Source organism: Notechis scutatus, chromosome 5 (genome assembly GCF_049901735.1).
Source record: "Notechis scutatus isolate UNSWTSFEM ecotype Mainland chromosome 5, rNotScu1.2, whole genome shotgun sequence".
In the NCBI taxonomy this organism is placed as follows: Eukaryota; Metazoa; Chordata; class Lepidosauria; order Squamata; family Elapidae; genus Notechis; species Notechis scutatus.
In genome coordinates, this window is record NC_142013.1 from 46,442,110 (window position 1) to 46,459,174 (window position 17,065).

Below are 17,065 nucleotides of genomic sequence, written 5' to 3' on the forward strand. Positions count from 1 at the left end.
AAATGATTGTTGGGGGCAATATGCTGACTCTGTAAACCACTTAGAGAGTGCTGTAAGGTACTATGAAGCAGTATATAAGTACTATTGCTACTTTTAATAAAATTAATAGAATCCAATAGAATCAGGGGTGGGATGCTACCAGTTCTGCCCGCCTCTATAGAACCGGTAGCTCTGAAGAGCAGCAGACACAGAACCGGTTCTGTGTCTGCTGCTGGTTGGCCCACCCGCCCACCTGGGCTCTTACCTGACCTTTATTTCCTGCTTTTTCAACCTCAGCTGCTTTGCGCAGCACAGCTGAGGTTGAAAAAGCAGTTTAAAAAAGCGTTTTTCAAATGCTACGCACCTGTGCACACTACTTATCAGCTGTCCGAGAGGTACAGCTTTTGGTGTCTTACACGCGCCCGCAGCGTGTGTCTGGTGCCCATGCATGGGATGCGTGCATGCGTGCGCAAAACATAAATACTGAACTGGTGCTAACACCAGTTGAATCCCACCCCTGAATAGAATCCAAAGTCAAAGAAAGCAAAGGGGGGCAGGAATTCTAAAACAAAACTCAGTGTAAAAACCAGAATAGAATCTGTTTTTAAAAAAAAAAAAAAAAAAACATGGTAAATTTAAGATTATTTCATATATTTGTCAAATTTATATGTCCACCATCTCCTATAAAGTGACTCTGACAGCTTATAATAAAACCAGGAATTATTATATATTAAAAAATATTAAAATAGCAATAGGCTTACAGTATATACCAACCCTAGTGCTTTACAGTGTTCTCTAGTTGGTAGATTATTATTTGCATATTGCCCCCAAGAATCTGGGTGTCATTGTACTGACCTGGAAGGCTGAGTCAACATTGAACCTCCTCAGGATTGAACTCCAGGCTGTGGGCATAGTTTGCTTGCAATACTGGACTTTAACTTCTGCAGGGCAACAACAATAAGAATAAATAAACAAGACCATGAGAAATAAAATGTTACAAATACAACCAATGCGCTGAGTCCCTATAAGCAGAGAATGTCCAAGCTTGCTGGGAAAAAAACATGTTTGAGGCTTTCTGAAAAGCCTAAGGGTTGGAATGAATCTCACCTCAGGAGGGATGATGTTTCAGAGGACGGGTACATGGCAGAAAAGGTTCAGTCCTAGATTCCCATCAGATGGAACTCTTTTCAGACAGGGTGTGCAGTATGTCTCTCCTGGCAGACCTCATGGGATTGGGAGATTTAATAATTGAGAAGAGGATTCTGGAGAATGACTATAGAGAAGGCATGTTGAGGTAATTCCCCATTAGGATAATGAGCGCATACAGGGAGACATATTTGAGAGTAGTGTTTGAATAATACACACACAGCACACAGATACACTGTACAGTAAATGTAGGTTTTTACTTCCAGAAAGGTCTAAGCAAAGTTCAAGATAAGCAGTCCAAAGTCATTCACAGGTAAGTCAGTCAGTTTTCAGTGCAGGGATAATCCAATAACAAAGTCCAGTGTCAAAAACAGTTCAGGATCAGACTTACATCAAATCCAGGAATATCAGTCAATTAGGAAGAACGGCAATACTCTCCAACAGAAGGAAAACAGAGAGTCACTCACTCTCTTTTGAGACTAAGACTAAGACTAAACAACCCAGGTTTCTGACTCCATCTTATGGCCGTTTGAGAAACCACATCCAATTACACTTTTGCATTTTCTTAAAGATACAGTTTTAAAATGTCTATCCTGGTTTATATATTTCCAACCCAAATAGCTGTTAGGTGACTTACATTCCTAACAAGGCATTTCAGAATTTTGTGACTATTACTGAAGAAAACTTGTTTCTCGTTGTGTGAAGATTAGATAATATATTATCTAATCTTCACATAACAGAAACCAGGGCCTCTGAAGTAGAACTTAACAATGCACTCCTGTTTTATTCTGGTTATTGAGAGGAAGAGAAGCATGTACATATTCATTATTCAGTCATGATGAATGAATACAGTTAAGACATACTATATCTGGGAAAAATCCTTTTAAATATATGAGCTAATGGATGCTTGCAAAATTTTGGAAATCTGTTTGAATATGTCAAATGGCTTATGCCTTAAGAATGTGGAACTGTTCTCAGTCACATGTTGATCTTCCTTGTCCAGCAACAATGCACTACTGAAAATTTACTGTATTTACTATAATACTGAAATTTTACTTAATTTATTGATACAATACTGATTTTTTTTTTCTTTAGTTAATACTTGTTCCCTTAAAAATATTTTGGGTAATGCTTTTCAGTTTAGAAGTAATTAAATGAGCACTTAGGAGGTGTAATTTATGATAGGAGAATGATATTCTGTTTTGGCAGTTTTGTTGCTTTTAAAAGTTATTATAGTGGAAATAATTATACTAAGCCAATTTTTAAAATAAAAGAAGTCATATAAGTAATTTCTGTGGCTATGCTTCTCTTTAGTGGAGTAGTGAACATATCAACCCATCCTTTTCTATCAAAGTGACTGGAGTCCTTATCTACAAAGATAACCAGTTTTGTCATGTGCCATTAAAACTAACTCTTAACATCCTGCTTCTAGATAGTTTAATGCAGAATATATTTATGTTGATCTATTTTATAATTGCCCAAACTAGCTAAGTGATGTGAATGTGAAATTTAAAGAAGAGGCATCATATAGCAGCTTGGGCATTTTTAGAAAACTGATCAATCTACCTTGTATATAAACTATGACTGACAAACTGAATTAGACAAAAACTGATCGTTCAAGAGGAAATGGAAAAATATGTATAGAATACTTGTTTTAAGTAGTCTTTCAACTGTTTCAGTCTGAAAATATTAGAAAACGTCTTCAATATCTACAATAGTTCCAACTCAAGTTGTTTACATGTGAGTGAAATACTATGTACTTTGTTTTCTCTCCTACTTTTTCATCAACACTGAAGACAAATGATACTGTAGTATTAATACTATATTCCTTAATCTATTTTCTACAGAGAACAAGGATCCTGAAAAATATGATTAGCTTAGAGCAGGGCTGTCAAACTCACGGCCTCCAAGCCAGATGTGTCACGCTTTCGCCACGCCTACACCTAGTTTAGTGAAGAGGGAAAAAGTCATGAACTGTCATGTAATGATGCCATGATGATCAAGTTTAACACCCCTGACTTAGAGACACTGCATTTCCCAAAGTCTCACGATGAGTTTTCAATGCTCAATTGTGACTTGAATGAATTTACTACGTGATAATTATTTCTCATGTTTAATTGTATTTAAAATAAAGTAATATTATGACTTTTGATCCCAAATATTGTTCCATTTCCAAACAAAATGTAACACTCCACCTAAAGGGTTACTGCTTGGTTGTCGTTTTTTTCTGGATTCAGTTGAAGGTACTGGTTATTATCTATGAAATCCTATGCCTCTTGGGTCCTATTACTTATGGAACTATCTTCTTCAGGTACACTGTAGATCTCCTGTATGGGTTATCAATAAAATATGCTGAAGATCTTCACCTCACAGTTGGACTGAACAAAGTAGAGTGAGTCTTCTGCTCTATGACTGTCTTATAGATTATCTCAAGCACAGAATGTCCCATCCATGATGTGCTTTTGAGCTATTCTTGACTTTTATCCTATTTTCGAATATGAATGTTTTATATGTTCCTTTTCTTTCAGATAGAACATGAAAGAAAAACTATATTTAAATGTTTATACAATCTGAAGAGAAGTATTGGTTTCCTATGAATGAAATAATTATTTCTGTTCATGGAAAAATCTGTGCAATACATTCAACAGAGGTGTTTTGTCTTAGATAAAAGTGTGAACAAGCACCTCATTTTAAATAATTAAAGCAGCTGTGTTTTTAATAGGCTCACATAGATCCTTTTGAATCTTTCTCTCTTTCTCTCCATCCATTTTTTCATACTATTATAAATTATAAAAGCAAATACTTCCAAATCATTATAAAGGTGTTATAAAGATAAAATTGACTCATGATGATATATAAGATATAGTTAGAAATCATGTGAAAATTATTTGTCACTGATACTTTGCAAATTTATTTTATTTTGTTTTAATTATCCAGTCCAGTCAATAGTTTGGAACCTCTTGGTAATCTGTCATTCAAATATTACTTAATTCAATGTTATTCAACATTTTCCAGATCATCTACTATTGGTTAGGTGCTACAACTTGTTTTGATTGAATATTATGGACAACTATTGTTTCATTTTCTTTTTTACTATTCAAAATACAAAAATATTTCAATAATAAAAAATAAAAATAAAATAAATACAATTAGAAATTGCTATAATTCCACAATACTTCATTTCTTAGGCAGAGGATTGTTGAAAAGTTAGAATATAGGACGTTGATTAAGTAACCTAAAATGCATACAACCAATAGAATTGCTTTGCTGATAGAAGGTTGAACAGATGTTTAAATTTTATTTTAATTGGCAAGGGCCAAAAGAGTTTCAGTTTTTCCACTATTAAATATATGTAAATCAAGTTGCTAGAAAATAAATTATAAACCTCTTAAATCTCAATATGTCTTTTAGTAAGGATAATCTATTGGGTGACATGGATGGGTGAGGTTATATAGTTTTATAAGCAGCTGTTGTACTGGAGTGTCAGCACTAAGAAATATATGTAGTTCTTTCACTGCATAAAAACAGTCATGTAAAGACATTTTTAACAAGTAAATTTAATAGGCCAAAAATTGAATGATGCTTTGCATATATACAGGGGTGGGATACGACAGGGTTAACTACCGGTTCGGGATTTATGAGCTTCCCTGCACGCTGTGAGCCACACGCCTGTAAATCGTCATCAGCATGCTGTGTGCAGAGACGCAGCCTTTGAAACAGCCCTCTTTTCCTGCTTTTCTAACTGCAGCTGTGCCTCTTTCTGCAGCTGAAGTTGAAAAATCAGGAAATAAAGATCAGGTAAGAGCCCAGGTGGGCGGGTGGGCAAAACACAGAGCTACCGGTTCTACAGAGGTTGACAGAACCAGTAGAAACCCACCCCTACATATGTTCAAAGCTAAAAGAGATCTCCCCACTTAATTAAAATATATTAACTTTCAATTTGTTCATTTCATAAACAGGCTTATACTACAAATCAATCTTCGCATATTTTGATATAATCGCTAGCTTTCATTGTCTAAATGTTAATGTTTAAGAAGAGAATATTATAGAAACATGAGGCTCTTTTCAAATTATGTTTTGAAACAGTTCAGAACTGTTGTTCATAAATTAATGTGCAGAATATGCCTCAGAAGTCCTATCTGGCTGTTGATTGATTTCACTTACTGTTGAGTAGACATGTATTGGTCTATGGCAGCAGCACCTAGGGACCGTTTTTTTGAAAGACATTTTTTCCACGGATTGGGGGAGGGGATGGTTTTGGTTTTGCTTGTTCACCCACTGCCACCTGCGACCCAGCTCCTAACAAGCCACAGACTGGTACTGGTCTGTGGTCTAGGATTGGGGACCCCTGGTCTATGGTATAATCAGATTAAAACTACTATGTGCAAAAGTTATTCTGTAATTTTGGTGTCTTTCTTCACTATCATACTTTAAATTAAGTAGCAGATCATATGTTCTTTTAAGGTTGTTGAACTTCAAAAATGTAGAGTGAAATGCTTTGATTAATTGTATGAGTATCTACTACTTTATGTTGCTTGTCTGTGATCATAATAAAAATTTATTGATTGGCTATTTTACTTTTTTATTTTACCATGATGGTTATATGGTTACGGGTGTCTATAAGTAGCCCTATAACTCTAAGTAGATTAGGTGTCTAGTCCTTCCTTGGAATTATAAATGGTTTCTGTTTTGGAACAAGTAGCTAACTAATTATTAGGCATGTCATGAAATATCTAAGGGACCTCTCTCTGATGGATCTCCTCTCTGCTTCTAGTTAGCTATCAATTTTTGTTTGAAGATATTGAAAACCGTTAAGAACAGTTTTGAATTGGTAACAATTTTATGGACTTGCTTTTTTTGTTCTGGAAATGAACTTGTTTAATTATCTGTCTTACTGCTACACTTGAATTGTCTGCTATGTTTATGGTCTTGCTTCTTTTTTCTTCTGTGGGTCACTTTAATTATCTTTGTTAGCTCAAGAATGAGAATAAGATTTACAAGGAATAATCTCTGCTAGTTCTATTGTGATGAGACTTAGCGAGTGAACCTGCAATCAAAATCATGCTGTGGTTTAAATGAGCTCAAAAGCAAGTATCTGGACTGGATTACATGCTGTATATCAGTTAACAATTAAACAGAGACTTAGTGATCTTATATTACATTTATTTTAGTAGGCAGTATATCCTGTCCTTCAAAGCCATTTTGTTAGCTCTCCTGGTTTCTCTCTCTCTCTCTCTCTCTCTCTCTCTCTCTCTCTCTCTCTCTCTCTCTCTCTCTCTCTCTCTCTCTGCAAACAAACTCTTTATTGACAGATAAATAAAATGAGGAATTAAAAGATATCATTAATGAACTTTTGTGAATATATATCATTAATGTCATTTATTATTAACATCCTATATAGATTGTTCAAAAAATGTGGTCTGTCCTGCTCAATACAAGCAGAGATATTGGTTGTGAATAAAAGTTCCACTGCAAGTGAACATATTTTCTCACCGTTGATTTTTCTTTCTCTTTGGAGTTTTCTATGTTCCTTCTGCCAAAACAAACAAACCTATATTTTGTTTTTAAAGATCCTTTTAAAAGCAAATGGTGATAACTTGTAGGTTTTAGTTCTTTGCTGAAGAAATCAAGGACAGAACCAGCCTAGAATTAAGAAGAAATTTCATGACAGTTAGAAAAATTAATCAGTGGAATGGCTTGCCTTCAGAAGGGGGTCCATCACCTATGGTTTTTAAGAAGAGATTGGACAACCTTTTGTCTGAAGCAGTATAGGATATCCTTCTTGAGTAGAAGGTTGGACTAAAAAACCTCCAAGGTCCCTTCCAACTCTGTTATTCTGTAATATGCATTGTTCAGTATGTTTCAATAAATGTTGAGGGGATTCTGCAAGTGATGTACTTCGGTATATGACATGAACATGGTTTTTTCCTCGGATGAAAGGCTTATCAGATATTAATGGACAAATGAGACTAATGTGCAGAATTGTGAGCAGTTTGATGTGTACATATTCTGAAGTGAATTTTCCTGATCCTATACAAATTGCAGGTCATAACTAAGTTAAACTTCGACATTTTGTATGCTCTATAGACAATAAAGTAAATGACTGCTAAAACTAGTGCCCATTGCTACCACTATTTGCCTGCTACTATGCTATTATTAAATACCTATAAGACTGATGTTGTCTTTATCAGAGATACTGTGTGGAAAAAGGTAATCAACTGGTCATATGTTATGTGCAGGTCCATGGGTATAATGGGCCATGAGAATAACTTTGGGAGACAGGAGGAAAAGTGGCAGCCTAGACAATGGTCATACAAAACATATCTCAAACCACAGAAGCAGTCAAGGTATGGAAATAACCTTAGAAGGGAGCTTCCTGCAATGGTATGTGCAAATGACCTTGGGATATAGGGGGCAAGAGATACCATTGAGAGAGGGAGCCCCCAACTATATAATAGGCAAAGAAAGAAAGTAAGAAAGGAGCTTCCCAATTTATCAGTTGGTAAAAAGGAGATGATGAGAGATTTGTATTTTCAGACTTGCAAGATTAACATAATGTTAATGTAGATTTACAATAAATATAATTATCTCATTGTGTTTTTCTGTCTGGACTACCAGGGAAAGTTGACAACTCCCGGGAAAGTAAAAGTAAGGGAGAAGTCAAGTACTTTTGGACTAGCAAGATTTATGTGTCTTTTGATTTAATCTAGTCAAGAAACTAAAACCATGAGTATTAATACTACCTTTATTGCAAGGGTTAGGATTAGGGTTATTTTAAAATAGACAAAGTGTAACTATTACAAATAAAAAGCCTAACAGCGGGCTTGAATAATAAATGAATTATATTTTATTTCTCTATTGTATGATCAGATTGACTATGATTGGAGTTATAAAGTCTGAATGGTAGCTATGAACATAAAATTTGCCCTATGAGAAATAAAGCAGTATTTCATGTCCCATAGAAAAGTATTAAATACCTAATATATCCAATAGAAGAAATCACCTAATTAAAAAAAAATCTTAAAATGTGATATCCAAACAAAAATCTCATAAAATTAGAAACTTTTAAATTAAGCTTGCAAACATATTAGTTTTTCAACTAGTTTTTATTGCCTTCATTTTCTAGGATTTCTGGGACTTCTACTATATGCCAAGCCGTAACTCCACAGAGAGTAAGTTGTTTTGGACTTGTCTGTTATTCCTGAATTGTATAATTATTGAATACTGTTGAGTTATTACAGTATTATATGTTACTCAAGCAATGATTATAATCCATCAGTCTAATATAATGTCAGTTGCAATCTATTTTGCAGTCAGTTGCAAATTATTCCCTATAACAAGGGAACATTCCAAAGCTATTTAATAGCAGTAGCAGTAGCAGTAGCATTTAGACATATAGACTTATACAGTGCTCCATAGTGCTTTACAGCACTCTGGATGGTTTACAATGTCACAATTATTTGCATATTGCCTCCAACAATCTAAATCCTCATTTTACTGACCTTGGGATGATGGAAGACTGAGTCAACCTTGAGTCCTGATAAGATTGAACTCCAGACTGTGGGCAGAGTTTGCCTGAAATGCTTCATTTAATCTTCTACCAGCTTTATCCATATTATATAGTTAATTCTCATCTAGAAATTTAAGTAGCAATGGTATTTAATCCATTTTGTCATGTCAGTAGCACTCAAATTATTTTGACAAGGTGTGACTTGCCTAACATCATTTAGCAGCATATGTGTCCTTCTATTCCAACCTCAACCAATACTTCATGACTCATTTGCAATTTATCTTGGGATTTGATTTCTTCCTAGTCTAACATATGACTTGATGCTGGTCTATATATGTGTGCAGCTAATTTTATTTGTAATTTATTATTTATAATAATATTTGCAATATTTTATAATTGTATAACCTGCATAAGTTGTATTTTAAGTTGTCTTACAACTTGCATTTAATTATATTTTATTTCAAGCATAAAAATAATACAAAGTAGTAACCTGTTAAATCTAGTCAGTGTCCCATATATTTCAGCTGTCTGTGTTTCACATAGTCTACTGAGATGCTTTCAGAAAAGTCACCCATGTGGTTAAGACAATGGTTTCTTCCATTTTTATTCACAAACACCTATTATATAATGTAGACAATTGCTGGTGATTCTGGGCAGAGTCAACAGCCATCAACATTGACAGCCATTGATCCTTTATGAAACTGTTCAGTCTTCTTTTAAACAATTATTACCCATGCCAGATATACCCATGCCAATACAACCAAGTATCATATAAAGAAGAACATTTATCAGTTCTGAATTCCTCACATTTAGCTGTAATGGAATACTCTGCAGTGTTAACATTATTGCCAAGCTTTTCATATCATGTGTGATTTTCAAAACTGCCTTTGTATTTTCTTGCTTACCATATTCCAAGCTAAGAGGTCACTGAAGTCTTTCTTCTTGGCAGCCAACTGAACTTTTTAGCATGGTGTTCTTTTTCTGTGTGGAACAGCATTTGGAATACTGGCTCTAAAAAAAGTGCATTATCTATAATATTCTATTCCTATGCTTTAGTGAGAAAAGTGTCACCATAGTATTTGAAGGGTCATGTGTTCTGCAGTAAGATATGCTATAGCCAATATTTTCCATGTTGACCATTGGGAAATTAGACATTGCAAAAGTATTCTTCAGTAAAAGATGTTGAGACCAGGACTTTTGAATATCCCAAAGAATTATGTCATATGTAGATAGATTTGACTATAGCAAAAATTTAGTCTTATTATTTGAAGAAAAAAGTATTTTGAATTTTTCAGTTGTTTTTATTTGATTTATTAACTGTTTTTATTACTGAAATCATTTTACTGCTGTACTGCACCATACAATTTAGATATCTAGAAATATATAACTCAATATTTCCTATGCAGAAGGGAGTACTTGCAGGGATATGAGCCTTTCCTTTTATTTTTAGGGAATGGATATTTAAACATAAGCATAATTTAGGTCTCTTTAAACCCTAAAGTGGATTAGCATTCCAATTTTGGAATCAATGGTAATTGTTTGGGACTATGAAATGGCTTTGGATGAACCTAAGCTTAGAACTTAAACAACAGATTCCAGAGCAAGCCTGCTTGGATTTTGGTTTCATGCAGTTCTTTGTACCATAGAGACAACCCTTTCTCTTAATCAAGGTGAGAAGAAGTTATGATTCTCTGCAGCAAATAATTTTGCCATATTGTAGAGCTTCTTCCGTTGATTCCAGGAGCGTACCTGAAATGTTAGAAAAGATTTTGAAGATTTTGGTCAAGCTTGGCAAAACTTCTTTTGACTACTGAAGACTAGGAAGAAATCTTGAAGCTTGTCAGTGGCTGTTTTGTCTTGCAATTAGAATGAAGAATTACATGTGCAGAAACCATAGTTGAAAAAAATGTTACATTCATTAAGTGAAGCATTCCTTTAAAGATTTGAGGCACTAATGCAACAAGTTTCAGAAGTTGAAGCACTGATTCAGAAGGCAAACAGTGATGGGTCAAAGTGTTCCAAAGCAATACAAATTGTTCCCAAATTGCTTAAAATTAAAAAGTAGTTGTTAAGTTTGGAGAATAATGGAGACCAGACATCTGACCAGTGACTTCAACTCTTTAATAACAGTAGGTAGAACAGAACAGAGCAAGGCTATGGGCAGCAGTAACCCTTTTATAGGGTTGGCTGCTACCTTATTAACCAATAATATGTGCAACAAGTTCAACTAATACCCAATAAGAAGTGTCCTAATATTGGCCAATCAGGGACTTGTTATGGACCAATCCTTGTTCGTTGTTTAAGGACCAATCAGGTGTGCAGGCTTTCAAAACCTGCTTTGCATTTGGGCTAGTTACTTTTTATTGATTCACAACAGTAGTTTTCTTAAAACATGGAAACAAATATGTGAAGTATTGTGGTACCATAAAGAATAACAGGTATTAATGCATAATCTATTGCAGATAAATATATTTATTTTTGAAAGTGCTACAGGAATTAATTACCTGTTCTTAAGAATACTAATACAAATAAACCTTTGACAATTTACATTTTCAGTTTTCTGTAATGAAAATTCATATGTCATAGATTTAAATATTCCATAGGAAAACCGAAATACCATTCATTCATCATCACAAAATCTCCAGAACCGTAAAGCCTACAAACTTGAAATTTGGCATGTGTGTTCCTCTTGGCTTCTCGGTGCTCACTAAGGAAGGATTTTTCAAAAATGATCATCAGAGCATTAGTATTTTGTATATTATTATTAACATACTCTGATGCTAAGGAGTTCTATTCCCCCTCCCCACCTGAAAAGAAATCTGTTCCAAATGCAAAACACAATCAGAGGAGAGGAGTTTCAGTTTTAGTTTCACAGCAGCAACCAGTTTTAATACAGAACAGTTGAGCTAAGCCACGCCTAGGCTCCTTGCTGTCTCCTTGCTCACATGGCAAATACTGTTTTGGTTTCCAAATAGCCCTCAACTCTCTCACATACTGACAGGACACTAGCCAAATAAATACCGATGATGCTGGTAGGCAGAGGCAGAATTCCCCCCCTTATTTTCCTCCCCAAAAACTAAGCCTGACCACATAATTTCATAATGAAGCATGGGTATTGAGCTAGTTCTATATAGAAGTAACACTAGAAAATGAAGAAAAGAAAGATGCTTAATTTTATGACGGATAGTTCAGGCAATGCTTTACTATTGTACTATTCAACCCACATAATTTAGACAGAGGCAATAAGGTATCACATCAGAATGTATCCAGTGTTTTCAATATTCTCTGGTCAGTAATGTTATTCAATGGAGGTTTAAAAAAAAGGTGTGTGATGGCTCAGTAGTTAAAGACACTGACCGTGTCAGCTGTCAGCCCGGGTTTGAGATCAAAGCGCTGCACAATGGGGTGAGCTCCCTCTCCTGTCTACCTAGCATTTACCTACCTAGCAAATGCAAGTAGATTAATAGGTATCACTTCGGTGGGAAGCTAACAGCATTCTGTGTGCCTTTGGCATATAGTCTTGTTGGTCACATGACCACAGAAAATGTCGTCAGATAATGCTGGCTTCCTCGTCTAAGAAATGGAGAAGAGCACTGAGCCCTAGAGCCAGATACAACTGGACATAGAAACCTTTTTAATATGAAAAAAGAAGGAAGGAAGGAAGGAAGGAAGGAAGGAAGGAAGGAAGGAAGGAAGGAAGGAAGGAAGGAAGGAAGGAAGGAAGGAAGGAAGGAAGGCAAAATACCCACTGCCTATACTATTGATATTCTACCAAAGCCTTTTAAAAAATATATCCTAATTACTTTTCTTTTTTTCTCTTCAAAGTGTTTTTAAGATTGGAATGAATAAATGTTTCCAAGCTGTAATACTGATAATAGCGTTCTATCAAGCATTTTAATTTATGCTTATTTTGTAAGAATTATTCCAAGCTTTAAAATTGTTTGTGACTAATTTTCTTTAAATCCTTGCATATGTAGTGTTCTTCCAGATGGGATTTTTGTTCTGTGATAGTGTTATATCATTTATTAAATATTTTCAGAGGTAAAATCATGTTGGAAAAAGTAATTTGATTTACGTTTTTAAGTGAGTTGATCTGTTTCATGCTTCCCTGTGTTCATTCTTCCCTGTGTAAATATAGTTATCACATTTCTGGTTTTCACTGAATTTTGCAGGCCTCTTGGCAGCCTTACAGGATATTTTTCTTGTTTTTTTTCATATGGTTTGGAGACACATCCAGAGTTTGATAATGTCACTATTGTGGCATTTTGTGCCATTAATTGATGACTATTTCCATTATGTTCCATGGTTTATCCAATACCTGGGAAATGTTTCTGTACCCTTCTTCTGATTGATACCTTTCAACTATGAGATCACTTTAATGCTGTTTTGGCTGTTTGAAGACCATGTCTTTTGCAGTAAGAGGCAACTGAGTAATTAATTATCAGAAAATCCTACAAGAACCATGAACTTTATAAGCGCTCATCAGAGTCACTTTAATTGATGTCAGATGTGTACTGACCATTATTTAATACCAGGTTGAATGTGATTGGTTAATTCTGAACACTGCCACATGCCTACTTATACTAGGGTGTTCACACTTATGCAACCATGGTATTGTAAGTTTTTATTGTTACTTCCTTCCCTAAAAGATTTCAGTTTATTCTTCAATTGAATTGTACAGCTTAGAGATTATATTAATGGTGGAAACAATTCTGAAGTGGTCTGATTTTTTAAAGAAAACTTGGCATTTTAACAGGAGTATGTAGGCTTTATATCCACTGTATATGTAAGTGCACATAAAAGTGAAATAGGATAGACTGAAATTCATGTAATTCATCAGTACATTAGATGATGTCATTTTTCATTTGTTCTGCTTTTGTCTTTTATTTATTCTTCTGCTTTACTAGGAACATAAATAATGGGAAGCAATGTTTTTATTTGGAAAAAAAGACATGTTCAGTTGTACCAGTTATGGTGTTCTTATGTATCCTAGAGATTTCAGATTGTATTAGTTTTGAGGCAAGTTAACATGTCATTTTTCATATATAAGTGATACAACTTATAAAAATACAATATATTTGGAAAGAGTAAACTTTGTAAAGCATGTGATGTGAATTCTTATGGATCTACATACTTTAGCTTCACAGTAATCTTTCTTTATAGTAGCAGCACTATTGAGGCAAATATGATTTGAAGAAATATCTCTAGAATCTCAGAGTTATACTTTATATATTTACTCAGTTTTATTTGTGTGCAATATAGAATGTAACAATACCCTAATGGGAATGATATTGAAGCTCCATTCAAATTGTTTTTTGTCTATTCATTATCATATTGAGTGTTAATTTATTTTAACTTATTGGATAGATCAATTCAGTTAATCTTGAACTAATCGCATTGCATATTGGTTGTGTTTGTGACTTCCTCTGTTATGAAGTACACAGATTGTGAGATGGAAATTGATATTGTGTGTTTTTTCTTTCTGCAACACAATCCACAAAAGCTAGATATGTAGCACATCAGAAACTTTGTTTATAACAACCCCAGTAAATTGCTCTTTCTGTTCTAAAAACTATAGTGATTTCAGTGGTAGAAGAATGAAAATGGTGTGGTAAAAATGTGGTAGAAGCATACTAGTTTTTTCTGTAGATTTTGTAGATGCAGATTGAAATTTAAATATGTTTCTCATTCAGTATCCTACAAGAAGAGAGATATTCAGAACTCTAAAACCAAAACATTGCATATTGGTCACATAACCATTTGGGAACATTTTATTTATTTGGTCTTTAACTACATATTGTTTACTTCCTTAAAAATATGTTGTCTAGACTACATTGTCTGTTTAATATGATTTGCAACCTCTGGAATTCTGAAAAGGGATTATAAGCATCTATTTCTGATAAACTCTTCATGCAGTCATTTTTACACACATTTTACAAAAGTTTCTAGTTCATGTATGATTGTTGTTAAGGATGAAGAATAAAAAGTAATCAGTTTAAAATTAAATACATATTCCAGTGAGCTTGGAGGCAGTTGTAAATTGGAAATTTAATTGTAAAATGATTAAAAATATTGAGATAATAATTAGATGACTTATCTAAATAATCATTTACATGATATTAGTGATATGCAAAGAATACTTTGAGAATTCTGAAATATTGTAGAAGCATGAGAGTACTATTTCTCCCAGCTGTCTCAAATCTGTTCCTTCTGAAATATTCATAATTTTATAAAAATAACTATTGTATTTTGTAAGTATGGTAGCTTGCCAAAAAGAACTAGGTTATAATGAATAGCTGACTCTGCATTCTATAAAGTTTTCAGTTCGGTTTGCAAGCACTCTGGCCTTTTTAATGTCAATATTGTTGGAAGAAATATCCATCTGGTTCAGTTCCAAGCCTGGAGAAAGACATTGGAAACATGGAGACTGATCGGAAAGAGGATTTACTGGTGCAGCAGAAACACATGGGTGGTTCTGGGCAACTGACCACATGGAGTTGAGAATGAGAGTTATTTATACCTTCTCTTAGCCTTGCCCTTGAGCTTCCTGTTCCTGTGCAAGAACATGTATTCTATTGGCTGTTGTAAGAGTCATAGCTAACCCGGTAGTTTGTCTGAGAAATTTGGTTGAAGCCTGGAGGTGGATGCAATGTCCCCAGGTGATTTTGCAATGTGATGAGCTTGCTGCTAGATAATCCTATTATGTACTGGACGGTCATGTCTACCGGGTGTCTTAAGGTGGTATTCAGCAGGTTTGGACCAGTTTTAGAGAACCGGTAGTGGAAATTTTGAGTAATTCAGAGAACCGCAAATACCACCTCTGACTGGCCCCACCCCCATCTATTCTCTGCCTTCTACATCACAGCTGATTGGCTGGGTCTTCTTTTGTTGCCATGCACAGGAGAACAGAGCTGGAAAGCAGGTTAGTGGGGTGGAGAGAGAATGGGATTTTGCAGTATCCTTCCCTTGCCATACTCACCAAGCCACGGCCACAGAACTGGTAGTAAAAATATTTGAATCCCACCAATGAGCTGAAAGTCTTTTGTTTTGTAGATGGGCTGGCCCAGTCCTTCTTAATGGGCAACAAATATCTGATGGAGGCAGGCAGCTGGTTTCTGTCTTTAGAAACATGTTTTTCTTTTAGGAAATATAATAATCTGCCTTTTTAAATACTTCATTCTTTTTGGAAGAGTGACTTTCCTCAGTATTGAATAAGGAATGCACGTACACACAAAGCGGGATTCAATCCCAATCCTGTGGCAATCCAAAAAGATACTGTGGTCAAGATAAAGTGCTATTGGCAGATTCAATCAGATAAGGAGGATCATAATAACTGCATTCAGGTCTGACTGAAGTGAATAAAGCTGATTGAGTCCAACTTTCACTTCTGAACTCCGACTTAATGAAGAGCTTTCTGCAATCGTATATGGCCTTCTCAAGGAAAATAAGAGAGTAGCAGTACTAGCCACTCGATTGAAAGACAGCTTTTGAAGAGAGGATGCACTATCACCTCCTTCAGCTAATACTGTGTCATACCTTAAAGTGGCATTAAAAGGAGCATTGCTTGCAACTACACCTGAGTACACTTGCTACCGATAAAGATCATGGAAAATAGCAGTCTGTTTTAAAAAGTGTTAAGGCTAGGCTTATGTACTGTATATATCATGAAATGCCTGCAGCTTACCACGACTTCTTTAAGATGATCTAAATTACCTACATAAAGTTTGCCCAGCCCCTAAAGACAGCAAGACATAGCAAGGATTGAAGAACTTGATATTCTTGAGCAATTCCTCTAAAGCTTATCGCAAACTTACAGGAGTATGTATTTAATCAAACCCCAAAGTTCATCAACAAAACTGACTGAAAGATTTATGGAAGTGAAAAATAGGCTTCTAGCTCAGGAACCCAAATTTTTTCAAAACCTTTTGAAGACAAGGAAGACTCCCACATTGCCAACTTAAGTTCAGGGGCCCAAATCTATCTTGCTATGGTAATAGGCTAATTCAGCAACAAACCAGCCTTTCAAATTTGTCATTGTGGAACAACAAGACATGTAAAAAGAGATTGTTAACATGGGATCCGATAGAACAATCTCCTGGTTACTGGTCCATCAACATTTTTAGTGCCTGCACCAATTATATATTCAGATATGTGAATGTTTGCTTTCTTCCGCAGTTGTGTTTATGCTCATTTTGCCAACAAAGACAATTTCATTGTTAGATATAATATTTTCTTTCACCTGCTTTAAGGAACATTTAAAATAGAGGCAAGATAACAACATAACTATGGTTAACACAATGTAATTTTTTCAGAGATTATTGTCACTGAGTCAAATACTTATTGTTATCTGGCGGTCTAATGACAGAAATTTGCCATTACCTGTGCATAAAAAGTGAGAAATATTATTTAGAAAATTAATGCTAGTTTTCT

At 34.8% G+C, this 17,065-nt stretch overlaps 1 protein-coding gene across 2 annotated transcripts in view; it reads left to right on the forward strand.

The window, feature by feature from the left end:
• LOC148130466 (uncharacterized) overlaps positions 1 to 17,065 on the forward strand; it is a 203,408-nt gene that overhangs the window by 54,287 nt on the left and 132,056 nt on the right. For both annotated transcript variants that reach the window (XR_015749812.1, XM_087966662.1), the window contains one exon: positions 8,252 to 8,297. Coding sequence is in view for 1 of the 2 variants with exons in the window: in XM_087966662.1 (XP_087822788.1) it covers positions 8,252 to 8,297 (46 nt within the window). In the remaining variant the exon portion in view is untranslated. The remainder of the gene's footprint in view (positions 1 to 8,251; positions 8,298 to 17,065) is intronic.